The 13,069-nt window shown below is 43.5% G+C and overlaps 1 protein-coding gene across 2 annotated transcripts in view; it reads right to left on the bottom strand.

The window, feature by feature from the left end:
- Positions 1 to 12,834, bottom strand: part of PPP1R14C (protein phosphatase 1 regulatory inhibitor subunit 14C) — a 72,966-nt gene extending 60,132 nt beyond the window's left edge. The window contains exon 1 of one of the 2 annotated variants that reach the window (XM_018569030.1): positions 12,385 to 12,834. In XM_018569030.1, coding sequence (XP_018424532.1) covers positions 12,385 to 12,636 — 252 coding nt within the window. In that variant the 5' untranslated portion in view covers positions 12,637 to 12,834. The remainder of the gene's footprint in view (positions 1 to 12,384) is intronic. The other variant, XM_018569028.1, reaches the window with a different exon arrangement.
- Between the last annotated feature and the right edge of the window lie 235 nt (positions 12,835 to 13,069).

Below are 13,069 nucleotides of genomic sequence, written 5' to 3'. Positions count from 1 at the left end.
GAGAAAGTGTTCTGTAGTGCAGCAGGAGAGAGCATAGACAGGGCTGATAACACCACTAGGGATTTCATTGCAACAGAGGCAGTTTTGTCAGCTTACCACATGAGGTTAGGAGCTCACTGGATTTTTGGCAGGAACAACAGGTATTTCAGTATTTGTAAACAGACAAAAAAGGGGTTAATGTTCATGTATTGCAGGCATACTGTATTTTGAATTCTTTTAATTGTGCCCACTCATACAAGTATAGCATACAGCATAGCTAATATTATGGCCACTAGGTGGAGCTAAGTAGCATAGGAATTTAGTAGACTTCTTGGCTCCACCTAGTGGCCATAATGTGCTGCAAATCTCGATTGCAAAGCTGTTCTCTGTGCCCCATGTTCTTAGGCCCCATTCACATCAAAGTTAAGGCCTTTCAGGGCGGTTTCGGGCGGTTTTAACCTCTTGCCGTCCGCCCGTAGTAGAAAAACGGACGGACGGCACTGCTGCATTGGCGGCATTTTTTTTCTGCTCGCGCGCGCCCCCTAGCGGGCACGCATGGGCAGAAAAGACCCGTCCAATGCGAACACCCGGTACCGGGTGTTTCACATATAGGCGATTAGCGGGTCCATAGCCTGCCGATCGCCTATATGTGCTCGTTTTGTCCCCCCCTGACCCATCTGCGGTTAAAATTCATTTCAGTACAGCGCTGCATGACGGAATAAATGTCAGTCAAAGTACTGCAGCGCTGAATACTGAAAAATGGCCTGGATGGGAAGGGGGTTTAACACCACGGATGTCAACTGGTTAATTAGGTTTCAGCGCTGAAACGCAATTAAAAACGCCCAAAAACGCACTGATCAGCGCGTTTCCTTTTAAATCTATATGGAAAACGCGCTAATGGGCACGAAAAAAAGTAGCTTATGGAGCATTTCGGGAGGCGGGTTTCCCGGCTAATCAGGAAGCTGGGAAGGGGTCATTACTCGACATCCAGCTTCCTAATAGTTCTTCTATAGCACTGCCAGTCAGAGGAATGCGAATAAAATGCCATCCATCATTTACTGCCGTGGATGGTATATTATTAATGGTCAAAATTAACAATTACAAATGAATACTTTGTAAATAAATGCCTGTTTCCTCGTTAATCTAGGCCTGTGCGCATGCGCAGACGCTGCAGTCGGCAAATCTGACGGAGTTGGCGTTCTCGACAGAACACCGGTTTCTGATCCAGCGCAGACTCCTGTCTCTTCCTGTCCCATGGTGTCTGTTCAACGTGCGCGCTCCCGGCTGCGTGCATTCACCTCCACTGTGTCTTTCTACTGCACGTGCGCCTGCCCCATCATGCTACAAGACCACTCGAGAAGCTTCAGATCTTCAGACGGGAGTGAGCGGCGGAGACAGAGGTAAGGAATTACTTTTTTGGTAACTTTTTTTTATTTTTTTAAAACAGTAGATATATGCAAAAAAAGAAGAGCTTAATTGAACTTTAAACATATTGAAAAAAAAAAAAAAAGTCAAACAAACAAACTTAAAAACTGATTCCTAAAATGTAAAGTTACAAATTACATTGTCTGAAAACATCACTGTGATAGGGAATTATTTCTCTGCCTTTAAATATTATTCCTCATGGCAGGAGAAAAGAATAAAGGACAATCGCACCATAACCAAAACTGCTCCCCTTGCCAGGTGTCTCATACAAGGAGGTCACATTTCAGGCCTCTTCAAATCAGCCTTCAACTTGTATTAACTAATTAAACTTCATTCTACCGGACAAATGCTTGGCAGGCCAGGAAGCAAAAAACCCTCCGAATGACCTTGGTGAGTGCTGTAGAGTGAGGAGAAAAATACAATATGAAGTAACCATCAGAGGTTTATATGAATGAGACACAGGAAGTTTTCAGAGTGGAAGATATGTGAAATCAGAAATGATAAGATAAGAGGACACAAGGCTGTCCTTCCATCAGTAATAAAAGAAAGAATATAGCAGCCAAACTACTACTGGACTCTTAGCGGAAATCACGCAGTAGAATAGAATAAGAGCCCTTCACACCAGATACAATGGGGTTGCAATGGCCGCCTTTCCCAGCAGACAGACAAGATAATCTGCCTTGTTAATATGTGATATAATTATATAGCCCTATCTGTCCTCTAAAAAACTATATATAATATGTGTGGGTACATTTAGTAAGAAAGTATATTACTGCTGTGGAAGAATCACACAGCAAAAATGTAAAAAATGTGTCAGTCATTTATGAACAGAACCTGAAAACTAGCTCAGTCATGAAGGGGTTAAAAGGACACTAAACTCAGGTGTTAAATCTTAAGAATACATTCAAGTACCCTAACTATTTACAAAAAATGTACCTTATTTGTGTATCACTCAGCTGTAGATCCTCAAACCATCTCTGAAGTGGTGCTGACAATGTCCTTCCTTCTGGAGGGTGGCTACTTTTGCTCCTCATGGTCCCTGTGTGTGTTGGAAAGTAGCCACCACTGAACGCTCGCTCCTGTGATGGACTACAATTTCACATTCAGTTTACTAATTTGTATTGAGATTGTAGTCCATCACGAGTGAGGGAGAGAGTGAGCTTGGAGTGGTGGCTACTTTATAACACACACAGGGACCATGGGGAACAAAAGTAGCCACCCTCCAGAAGGAAGGACAGTGTCAGCATGAATTCAGAATGATTTGAGGATCTACAGCCAAGTGATACACAATGCATACAATGCATCCTCATGCACAAAGTACTTTTTTGAGCACAGAGTGGTACGAAGCAGTTGTGGACGATACAACTTCATGAAATGGCACTTGTTCGAACAGAAAATAAATAATAAGAGTGAAGCGCTGGAATTGGCTCATCAGCACACCTGTCAGCACACTCCAGCAGCCATGTTTTCAGTGCAGCTTGGTGGTGTGAACAGAACCTAAAACTGCACTAACCTGAACTGAACTACAAATGTATTCCCCGTATTATGCCATTCCTTATCAGGATTTCCCACCAGAAATACATTTTATTAAGAAACTTTCTGAATCACCATTGTCTTTTTCTATCTCAGTGGAGTGGGTTCTATCCCACTACTAATAACCATATCAATCTAGAAGTTTGTAAACTTACTTATTGAAGATACCCATAGGATGTACATCATCAATGCACTGACACAATTTCACTCAGCCCTGTGATTTACACTTGCTTGTAGGGCTGCAACTAAGGATTATTTTCAAAAACGATTAGTTGGCCGACAATTTTTACCAAATAATCGATTAATAAAAAAATTAAATAAATACCATCCTTAATTTAAAATAAAATACACAAATGGAGTGTTACAAAGTTTACTTCAGAATAAAACTGCATGCACAATTTTTTGCAATTGCACTGCAGTGGTATGCACAGCATTGCGCTACCGTGCGTTCCAGTGCGGCGATCACAATGTGGGTGGGAGGCACGTTTCGGGTGCCATTGAAATGAATGGCACTGCAACGCACCTCCCGCAGCAGAATTTGTCAGGCCGAAACTGAAAACGACTTTTTTCCACTTTTTATAATTATTTTTTTATTTGTATTATTGTATTGTAAGCTCCTGGCGCTTGAATAGCTTCAGCCAGGGAATGACAGCTGCCAGTGGCAAACTTCCACAGACGGCGGCTGAATGTAAATACAGCAGGTAGTGGGCTGGTGCAATAGCTAGCCTGCAAGTGGCCATTTCAAATTGCAATAGTCAATAGCAGGCTGGCTATTGCACCCTCCCGCTGCTTGCTGTGCCCTCCTCCCAGCGTGGAAGAGAGAGCTAGGGGATCCAACCAACTAATCGATCATAAGAGTTGTCAATTCTTCTTATTATCGATGAATCAACTAGCTGGTTGCAGCTCTGCTTCCTTGTATCACAACTTTCACAGATCTTGCCTTCTGAGCTACAACTGAATGTCTGAACAAACCAACACCATCATTGCTTGCTGGAAGCAATGCATTATGGGATATGCAAATGTTGAGAAATGGAGACTGCATCACATCAAGCAGCTGGGAAAGAGACCCAAAGCACGCTGGGAATCCAGGAAGTTGTTGAAAGTGTCGGGCAGACAGAAGGAAGCTCTCACTACATAAAAGGGATTTTTTCAAGTAAGATTTAATTGCATTATCAAAAACAACTCTAGAATGTATTCCTATTATAATGCTGGCAGAACAGGAGGGCAAGTGCTGGGACGTTAAAGAAAAAGAAAAGGTTGGCAAACTTTGCGAGGTAAGACAACCCACTGGCATCCGCATGTGAGTAAAATACCAATGTGTGCTGAGTAGCTTTATTAATAATATATGAACATTTTACCAGCACTATTTAAAAATAAAAGCTTTTATTAATAGGCCATTTAATGCGAACAAGCAAACCCTGCAAGTAAATCTGGCAAACACGCTTCTTGCCGTTGGCAAAACACACCCAGACATATAGTAACTACTTTTCTATAGTCCTCTAAATGTATTCTTAGTCACCTCTAAACTATTCAGCTACGTTTTATAGATTATGTCACAATTATTCTAACAAATACAATCCTGTCAGGCCCAGAATAAGATGTGTAGATTTTAAACAGGATTTTCTACTTTACAGGATATCGTTGGGCAAACCAAAATATCTACTCTTGTAATGGTGTTATCCTCACGCTGCAAGGGTTAAGTGTTTGTTTATATCTGGAGTAAAACAGATTTACCTAACTGATCCCTGCTCCCCCTCGGCCCAGGTGTACTTACATACTTAATTACAGCTCTGTATTAAATGCGATGATGCAAGCGATCCTTAGGCTTCATTCACACCTGAGCGGCTTTCCGCGTGTATTTGGCTGTACGAATACGTGCGGAGCCACTCTAAATAGAAAATACAATGCACTTTACAGTGCATCGTTCAGACCATTGCTGGGACTGCGCCGTACGAAACAGTGCGGCCCCTGCAATAGTACAAGCTTGATAATCCGGCAGATTCCGCACATTGGCGGCTATTTAATAGCCGCCAATGAGCGGCATCCGTGCGGATTGAAAAATATTAGCGTTTTCATCCTACGCGGCCTTCAGCTCGGAAACCGGGTTCGAGCGGCAAACGCTATATGTGAATACAGCCTTAGACCACTGGAGTGAATGGGAGAGGAGGCTGCAGGGACCAGTTTAGCAGCCTGGATTGAGCCAGCAGGAGCGGGATCTGGTAAGTAAATCTGCTTTACTCCAGCCCCTAGACATAAAGTAGCACTTAACCCTTGCAGTGCAGAGGTAGTCCCACTTCAAGGATCATTTTTTTGTTTGCCTGGAGATGGGCTTCAAAGTAAACCTATCACAAAAAATTGAAAATCCCCACTTTAATCGTGTAATCTTTAATGTGATGACACATGTATGAATTTTCTGATAAAATGTGTAGCAGAATAGTATTTCTAACATAGCAAAATAGGAAACAGGGAAGGGGCTTCTTATCAGCACAACTCTGGCACAGGAATGAAATGCCTCCACATTTTGTTTGTGACCAGACATGTAGAGATGGCGCACAGCTAAGAGATGTATCAGAGGAGATGGGCAGTGGTATGAAAGGAATTATTATAATATATTTTTATACTTGTTAGCAGGGCAGAATTGTAATTCTATTACTGCAGTGTACAGGACATATGTACTGCGGATCATGATTTAACCCATTCATGTTAGCGGGGCAGAATTGTGAGCGCCTCCCACAAGCTGAGCACCGAGATGCGATGAAGCAATCCTGCCCAGCGCCGACTATGAGAGGCATTGCGTGAGGCAACAGGGATCGGCGTGAAACTGTGAGTAAGGAAAGCTGGGACGGGGCTGGCTGTAAATCTATTGCTTTAGTGTACTGGACATGTGTAATGTATATGTAGTACATATATACAGCACACACCTCCACTACACTCCAGCAATAGAGTTACAATTCTCCACTGCTAACATGAATAGGTTAAATCATGATCCATAGTACAGAACATGTAGTTGTACTATGGATCATTTAAAGTCACCTGTCCCTTTAGGAAAAGTATCGGTAATTGGTATCGGCAAGTACATGAGGGGAAGTACTTGTACTTGGGCCTGAAAAAGTGGCATCGGGACATCCCTAGCGCCAACAGTTTGCACAGAGCTGTACAAAATGAAGGGTGACAGTACAGTTACAATACAATTTAATAAAGGAGGGCCCTGCTCGTCAGAGCTTACAATCTAAAAGGGAGAGACAAGTGATACAAAAGGTGGTAGCTGTGTGAGGATGAGTTGTTTGAAAAAATAAAAGTTCAGTTGTTAGGTAGAGGTGGGATATACTTCCCTGAAGAGATGAGTTTTCAGGGATTGCCTAGAGGCAGATAGAGAAGGAGTAGGGTATACATGGTTATAAATTCATACAAGTGTTGTACACAACTTCATTTCTCATAGCAAACAAAGCCACCATTATTTAAAATATATATAAGTGTATCAGTCAGCTGTAGATCCTCAAATCATCTATGAATTGGTGCTGACACTGTCCTTCCTTCTGGAGGGTGGCTACTTTTGTCCCTGTGTGTGTTGTAAAGTATCCACCACTCCAAGCTCGGTCCTGTGATGGACTACAATCTCACGTTTTAGTTTAGTAATTTGTATTGAGATTGTAGTCTATCACAGAAGCGAGCTTGGAGTGGTGGCTACCTTACAACACACACAGGGACCATGGGGAACAAAAGTAGCCACCCTCCCGAAGGAAGGACAGTGTCAGCACCAATTCAGAGATGATTTGAGACTTTTAAAGCTGAGTGATACACAAATAAGATACATTTTTGTTAATAGTTAAGGTACTTGAATGCATTTTTAAGATCTAACTTCTGAGTTTAGTGTCAAAGTTCTAACCGTGTATACCCTAATTTGGCCAAGTTGGGGTACGTAGTTTCAGAGGATGGAACAGGCTCTGGAGAAGTCCTGAGAGGAGTTGACGAGAGATCAGGAGGTCTTGAGAGGAGTGAAGAGAATGGCTTGGTTGATATTCTGAGACAAGGTTGGTGATGTAGCTGAGGGCAGAGATGTGGATGGCTTTGTTTGGGCGATCGGAAGCCAGTGGAGGGATTAGCAGAGAGGGGTTGCAGGGGCTGAGCGCTTGAAGGAAGTGTTGTGTGACCACAGCAGTGTGGTGTGACATCTGTCTCGGAATGCACAACAAGGCTGGATGTTCTCTGTCACACAGCCATAAAATAAGTACAACTTACACATCACTAATTATTGTGAAAACATGCCAAGTTCTGGAATTTCTCCTAAATGATATGAAAAGACATGTAAGAAAACTGTATAGACCACAGTTCGCTACTGGTATAGCTCGATGGGCACAGGCACACTGGCACATGTGTATCCCTGCCACATCACTCAGATCTACCCTGGCAGTGCCATGAACTAGGCAGCTTTGTGACAACATCAACCAACTTTTGACGATGGAAAACGTTGGCAACGTTTTCCATCGTCGATTTTAATCGACTTAATCGAATAATTGTTGCAGCTCTAATTGTAATGGAAACCAAACAGATGCATGGTTTTATTAGAAACTGTTGGCGGCAGGTTCCCTTCATCCACTAAACACTGGCTAGACAGGGCTGAAAAAAAGTTAAAATTGCCTAAACATTCGAAATGTATGACCCGCATATCACTTTTGCACATGAACGATGGAATCCACTATGCTAAATGCAAGCTAAGGTGCACGCATAGGGGTGATTTATAAACCATTGGCAGAGCAAACGGCTATGCGAACGAGATTCTCAGTGCATTACGGCCACTAGATGTAGCCGAGTAGCAAAGGAATTTCATGTCATGCTTATTCTGCCTTAAATCTTAGTGTGCTCTGTGTATTTCCTCTGGATCTGTGCAGTAATTCAATGTAAAACTTTACCTCTGTGTAGGAACGTCCTGTAATAAAGACCGATTATCCGTCCCGGTGATAATCACAGATACATCATCCGCATAGGCGGCTCACGTGGAAGCCCCACTGGTACCCCACAAAATTTGTAAAGCTTATCCCTCTCCTTGTTCAGGGATTTTATGCCGGCCACCACTCTCTCCCGTACGGATGCGGCCCCTTCCCCTTCACCAGGGGCGGACAAATCTCCAGCTTCCGATTGCACAGGTGCAGGCAACTCGCTCATCAGCCCAGGAGACTGAGAGCTCCCAGCAGGAGAGGCCCCGCCGGCCTCCATGGCTTCCCCAGGAAGGAGCCAGGAGGGCTGGGATAGATGAAAAAAACACAAGCTCTGGAGCAGTTTCAGGAACACACACTGCTCACTGCTGCTATCTCTCCTTGTGCAGGGTGACTGGTCTTGTATCCGCCCCCTCCTGTAGTTTTCTGCAGGCAGTGTTCTGCCTCCGCAGTCAAAGCATTGAAAGTGTGATCTCTGTAACCTACAGTTGTGGTAAGATGGCTATAACTTACAATCTCAGTAGTGTTGGCAGACAGCGACTCAATCCAGATGACACCTTAAACCAGGGCTTGACAAATTTGCTCCGAGTCTAGGAGCCAGCTAAAAAGTTAGGAGCCAGTTTTTTTGTTTAACTCACAAAGCTTTATTTTCAATGACAGTTGTAATATTCTATTACAGTTTAATTTACAGTTTAATCATTTTGTATGTAGGTGCACTCAACTTGTGTTTCCGTTAGTATGCGTGTGTTCGCGGGGGTAGGGAACTTTCAATTTTTGGGGGGGTATTTTTAATTTTGTTTTATTTAACTTTATTTTTGTAAAGTTTTTGTTTTGTTTTGTTGCTTAACTTCATTGCTCACAAGCCCCCCTATGTGGATAGCACATTAGAGATGACAGGTTTCTCTCTCTATTAGACCCCTAGTGTCACTATTCCACTTCGATAGCTTTAGCTCTGGAATGACAGCTGCCTGCAAACACATCAGGCAGTGGCTAGGAGCAATAGCCAGCCTGCTATTGGTTATTTCAAAATGTATTTTGGTTTGATCTGGATTCATTATTGAGAAAATGTTTGAGAGTTTAATACTTTAAAGATCGTTAAGACGTTTCATATAAACTGTGCAGATCTTTATAACAGCGAACATAGGATTAGGTCAAAAGATCATAATGTGATCCACTCAGCAAAGGACATGTGGCTGAGATGCAGACTGGAACAAAATGAAGAAGGGTGGAGCTATCTATACAGGGTAAAAAAAACGAAACGTTGGGCACGGCTGGAGGTAAATACCAGGGACAGATAAGCAATTAAATATTTAAAGTCATATCGCAAAGCATGCGTAACATGACATGCGGCCTACAGTGGGTGGATTATATCTTTGTGGCTATTTAGGGTTATATATAAATGATTGCTTTATGTAGCTGGAGCTCAGCTTTAAAAGACACATAGTTTGCATGTTATGTTTACATGAATTCCCAGCGCCTTCACAGGCAAACCTTTCCTTTTACCCTGTGCTGCAATCCTTCCTAGAAAACATGGAAATGGTCCTTAGAAACCAATGGGAAGTGCCTTACATCATAGAATGACTGAGGCAGTATCAATGAAAGGATGACTGCAGCTTTGTGTTCTGTAATGTCACATGAATCCCCGGCTACACTCTGTATAAGATATCATCTGTGGAATGAATTCTTTTCTGCTATGGTTTCAGCATGGACATATCAAAATTATGCTTTTTATTTATTTTTAAAGCAACGTCTGTCTGCCGCGTTCACAGCAATGACATCAGTGGCCCGTTACACAGCAATGAGAATGCAGATACAGTATAAGAAAGTAGACATTGAGAAGTCATTCTATTATTGCAGCATACATTCATATCAGAAAGCATAGAATCATTGCTGGATTCATAATGTACCTGCTGGAGGTCAGGGGGACATTGATATGGCACCTCCTATTTACATACCTGAGCTCAGTTATGAAAGAAGAACAGATGAAATATAATGAAAGCTTCCTAAATCTGATCTAATGCAGAAGAGGCTTGAGGAGAGCCAGACACAATAGGCTCACCCAGACGCTACGTACTACTTATGGCATTAAATGAAGGTGACCCACAGCCATCGCTTTACATGTATCACACAGCCCAGGAATAAACACAAACCGACAGCAAATTGGCTGTGTCATTAAACTGCTGCCTCTCTCTATATGGAAGCAAGCAGATGTAAACACTGAAGTCGAGTTTGCTAAACACTGTGAATTAGCTTCTTCTTTTTTTTTTTTACTTTTTAAACAAAACCCTTATTTTCTCCTTTTTTATCATTCGTTGCAGCTCAATGTTGCGGATCACCTGCATCCTCTTTGCAGCCACTTCCGGTCTACATGCACTCCAGTGATGGCTGCTTGTCATTTCTCAGAGTGGGTGACAACAAAGGATCATGTCTGTGTCACGTGTGTTGAAATGTAGTATTGGTTTAAAGTCTAAGTGACAACGTATGAGCACAAATGGGAAACAGGGACACAGCGTTGTCACCCTATAAAAAGAAGTGCCTAAGAAAGGACCTTCATGGCAGGATTATTTCATGACAACTGAATGGCGTGGTATGAGAGTACTGAAAATGGCATGGTAGGAGAGTACTGAAAATGGCGTGGTATGAGAGTACTGAAAATGGCGTGGTAGGAGAGTACTGAAAATGGCATGGTAGGAGAGTACTGAAAATGGCATTGACATTGTACAGCTTACAGCGACTGGGTTTACATCGCCTTTAACCCTATGACTGCGTGGGAACATGCCTGCTAGCTCTGCCATAATTCCATCTGTCAGCACAGATAGACTGATAAATCAGACACAAAGCCCTGTCTACAAAACATAGACTCTGTTACTGGGTATTGCTGTGTATGAGAGAGACTCGATCACATGCTCCTGGATCACCCATCCAGGAGAATACATTTCTGTATCCATGGACTTCATATGACAAGAACTTTCACATACATAATGGAAAGCTGCAACTGCAGAGGCAGCCATTCACCTCTATATAGACACAGTACCAGGAGAGGAAAGAAAGGGGCTACACCGTTCCCCTAATGTACCCCAATGAGACCTAATACACTCTAATGTTACCAAATGTACCCTAATACCTTAATGTTACCCAATGTACCCCAATGTTTCCTATTATACCTAATGTACCCCAATGATACCTAATACACTCTGTTACCCAATGTACCCTAATACCTTAATGCTACCCAATGTACCCCAATGTTTCCTATTATACCTAATGTACGCCAATGATACCTAATACACTCTGTTACCCAATGTACCCTAATACCTTAATGTTACCCAATGTACCCTAATGTTTCCTAATATACCCCAATGTTCCCTAAAGTATCCTAATATACTTAATGTACCCCAAATGTTTCACAATATGCCCTAATGTAACATACCCTAATGTTCCCCAAAGTAACCTAGTACCCTTATGTTACCCAATGTGCTCTAATATATCTAATGTACTGTAATGATACCCAATAAACTCTAATGTACCTTAATCTTACCCAATGTACCCTAATGTTTCCCAATATACCCCAATGATACACAATACACTCTAATGTACCCTTATGTTTCCTAATATACCCCAATATATCCTAATGTTACCCAAAGTACTCTATTGGACCTTAATGTTACCCAGCGTACCCTAATACGCACTTATGTAACCCAATATACTGTAATACAACCCAATGTGCCCTAATGTAACCCAATATACCCTGAAGTAACCCAATGTGCCCTAATGTAACCCAATGTGCCCTAATGTAACAAGGTCCGGATATATCCTCTCTGCTGCCCCAAGGCCAGGTTCCTCAATGCGCCCCCCTAACCGCCACCCCCCCCCCCCCCCATGGACAATGGCAGAGTGATCTCGGTGACATCGCTGAGATCACTTGTATAAAACAAGTGGCAGCTTCACCGCTGTACATTCAGCTTTGCTTGCCCAAAGCAGGGCTAAATGTAAAAAAACAAGTACCTGCTCGGCGCCCGGAACTGCATGTCCCAGGCGTCGGGAGATAGGAATTCCACACCCCTGTTGTCCTTCTACTCCCTGCTGCCCCAAGGCCGGGCCTTGGTTGGCCTTGTGGGAGATGCGGCCCTAAATGTAACCCAATGTGCTTTAATGCAACACAATGTGCCCTAATGTAACCCCATGTGCCCTAATGTAACCCAATGTGCCCTAATGTAACCCCATGTGCCCTAATGTAACCCCATGTAACCCAATGTGCCCGAATGTAACCCAGTTTACACTAATATACCATAATGTACCCTAATACATCCTAATGTACCCTACTGAACCCTAATACACCCTAATGTACCCTAAATTTACATGAACATGAGTACATAACGGTGAAATACAGACCACGGAGGCAGAATGTTCTACCTTGCTTGTACTCAGGTGAACACATTGTAAGCTATCTACAGACAGAAGCCCCATCCGCTATAGGGATGTGAAGGCAGCACATAGAAGCCCCCCCATACTATACCTCACATCCATAGAGCTCACTGAGCTGCTCCACAATCCATTCCTCCAGCACCAGCCTCTTCCTCAGCTCCTTCCTGTCGTATTTCACAGTCACTTTGCCCTGCTGCTGCTTCTTCTGTTGCTGCTGCTTGTGCTGAGCAACCACCGGCGGCGGCGGCGACCCTTCCCGGGAGCTGTGTGGTGCCAGTGGGGTCTGGAAGAACACCCTGCCCCCCGCTGCCGGGCTGTGTTCCGTACTACTCAGTGCAGACATCTCCGTGAGAGAACCTTGCACACTGCTCGTCCTTCTCCGCTAGATTCTAATTCTTCATCACGAGGAGTCCGCCCCCACCAAATCCTCCGTCTAATCTCCCTTCTTGTCGCCCTCTAGATTCCCATTCGTGTCATCAGCCCCGGCTCCTCTTCACCTGCACTCCTCCCTCCTCCCGGAGCACCAGCTCAGCGGTTGGCTTCTGAGGAAGGAGGGAATTCACAACCACACATGAGGGGAGGGACGCACCATTAAAGTGCCACCATACCCCCAATTCTCAATCCTCCTCCATGTACCAGGCTGTCTGAGGGGGGGACCTGGAGGGATGGGGGTTGTCTGCCCCACAGAGATCTTATTAGGTATGAGTCCTTCACACCGACCACCTATAAAGTACAGGTCTTTTCCCTCAGGTGTAAGGGGGCACAGAGACTTGAAG

Source organism: Nanorana parkeri, unplaced genomic scaffold (assembly GCF_000935625.1).
Source record: "Nanorana parkeri isolate BGI_ZX_2015 unplaced genomic scaffold, ASM93562v1 scaffold1277, whole genome shotgun sequence".
Lineage (NCBI taxonomy): Eukaryota > Metazoa > Chordata > Amphibia > Anura > Dicroglossidae > Nanorana > Nanorana parkeri.
The sequence above is the reverse complement of the archived record's forward strand: the minus strand, read 5'-3'. Positions and strand labels throughout refer to the sequence as shown.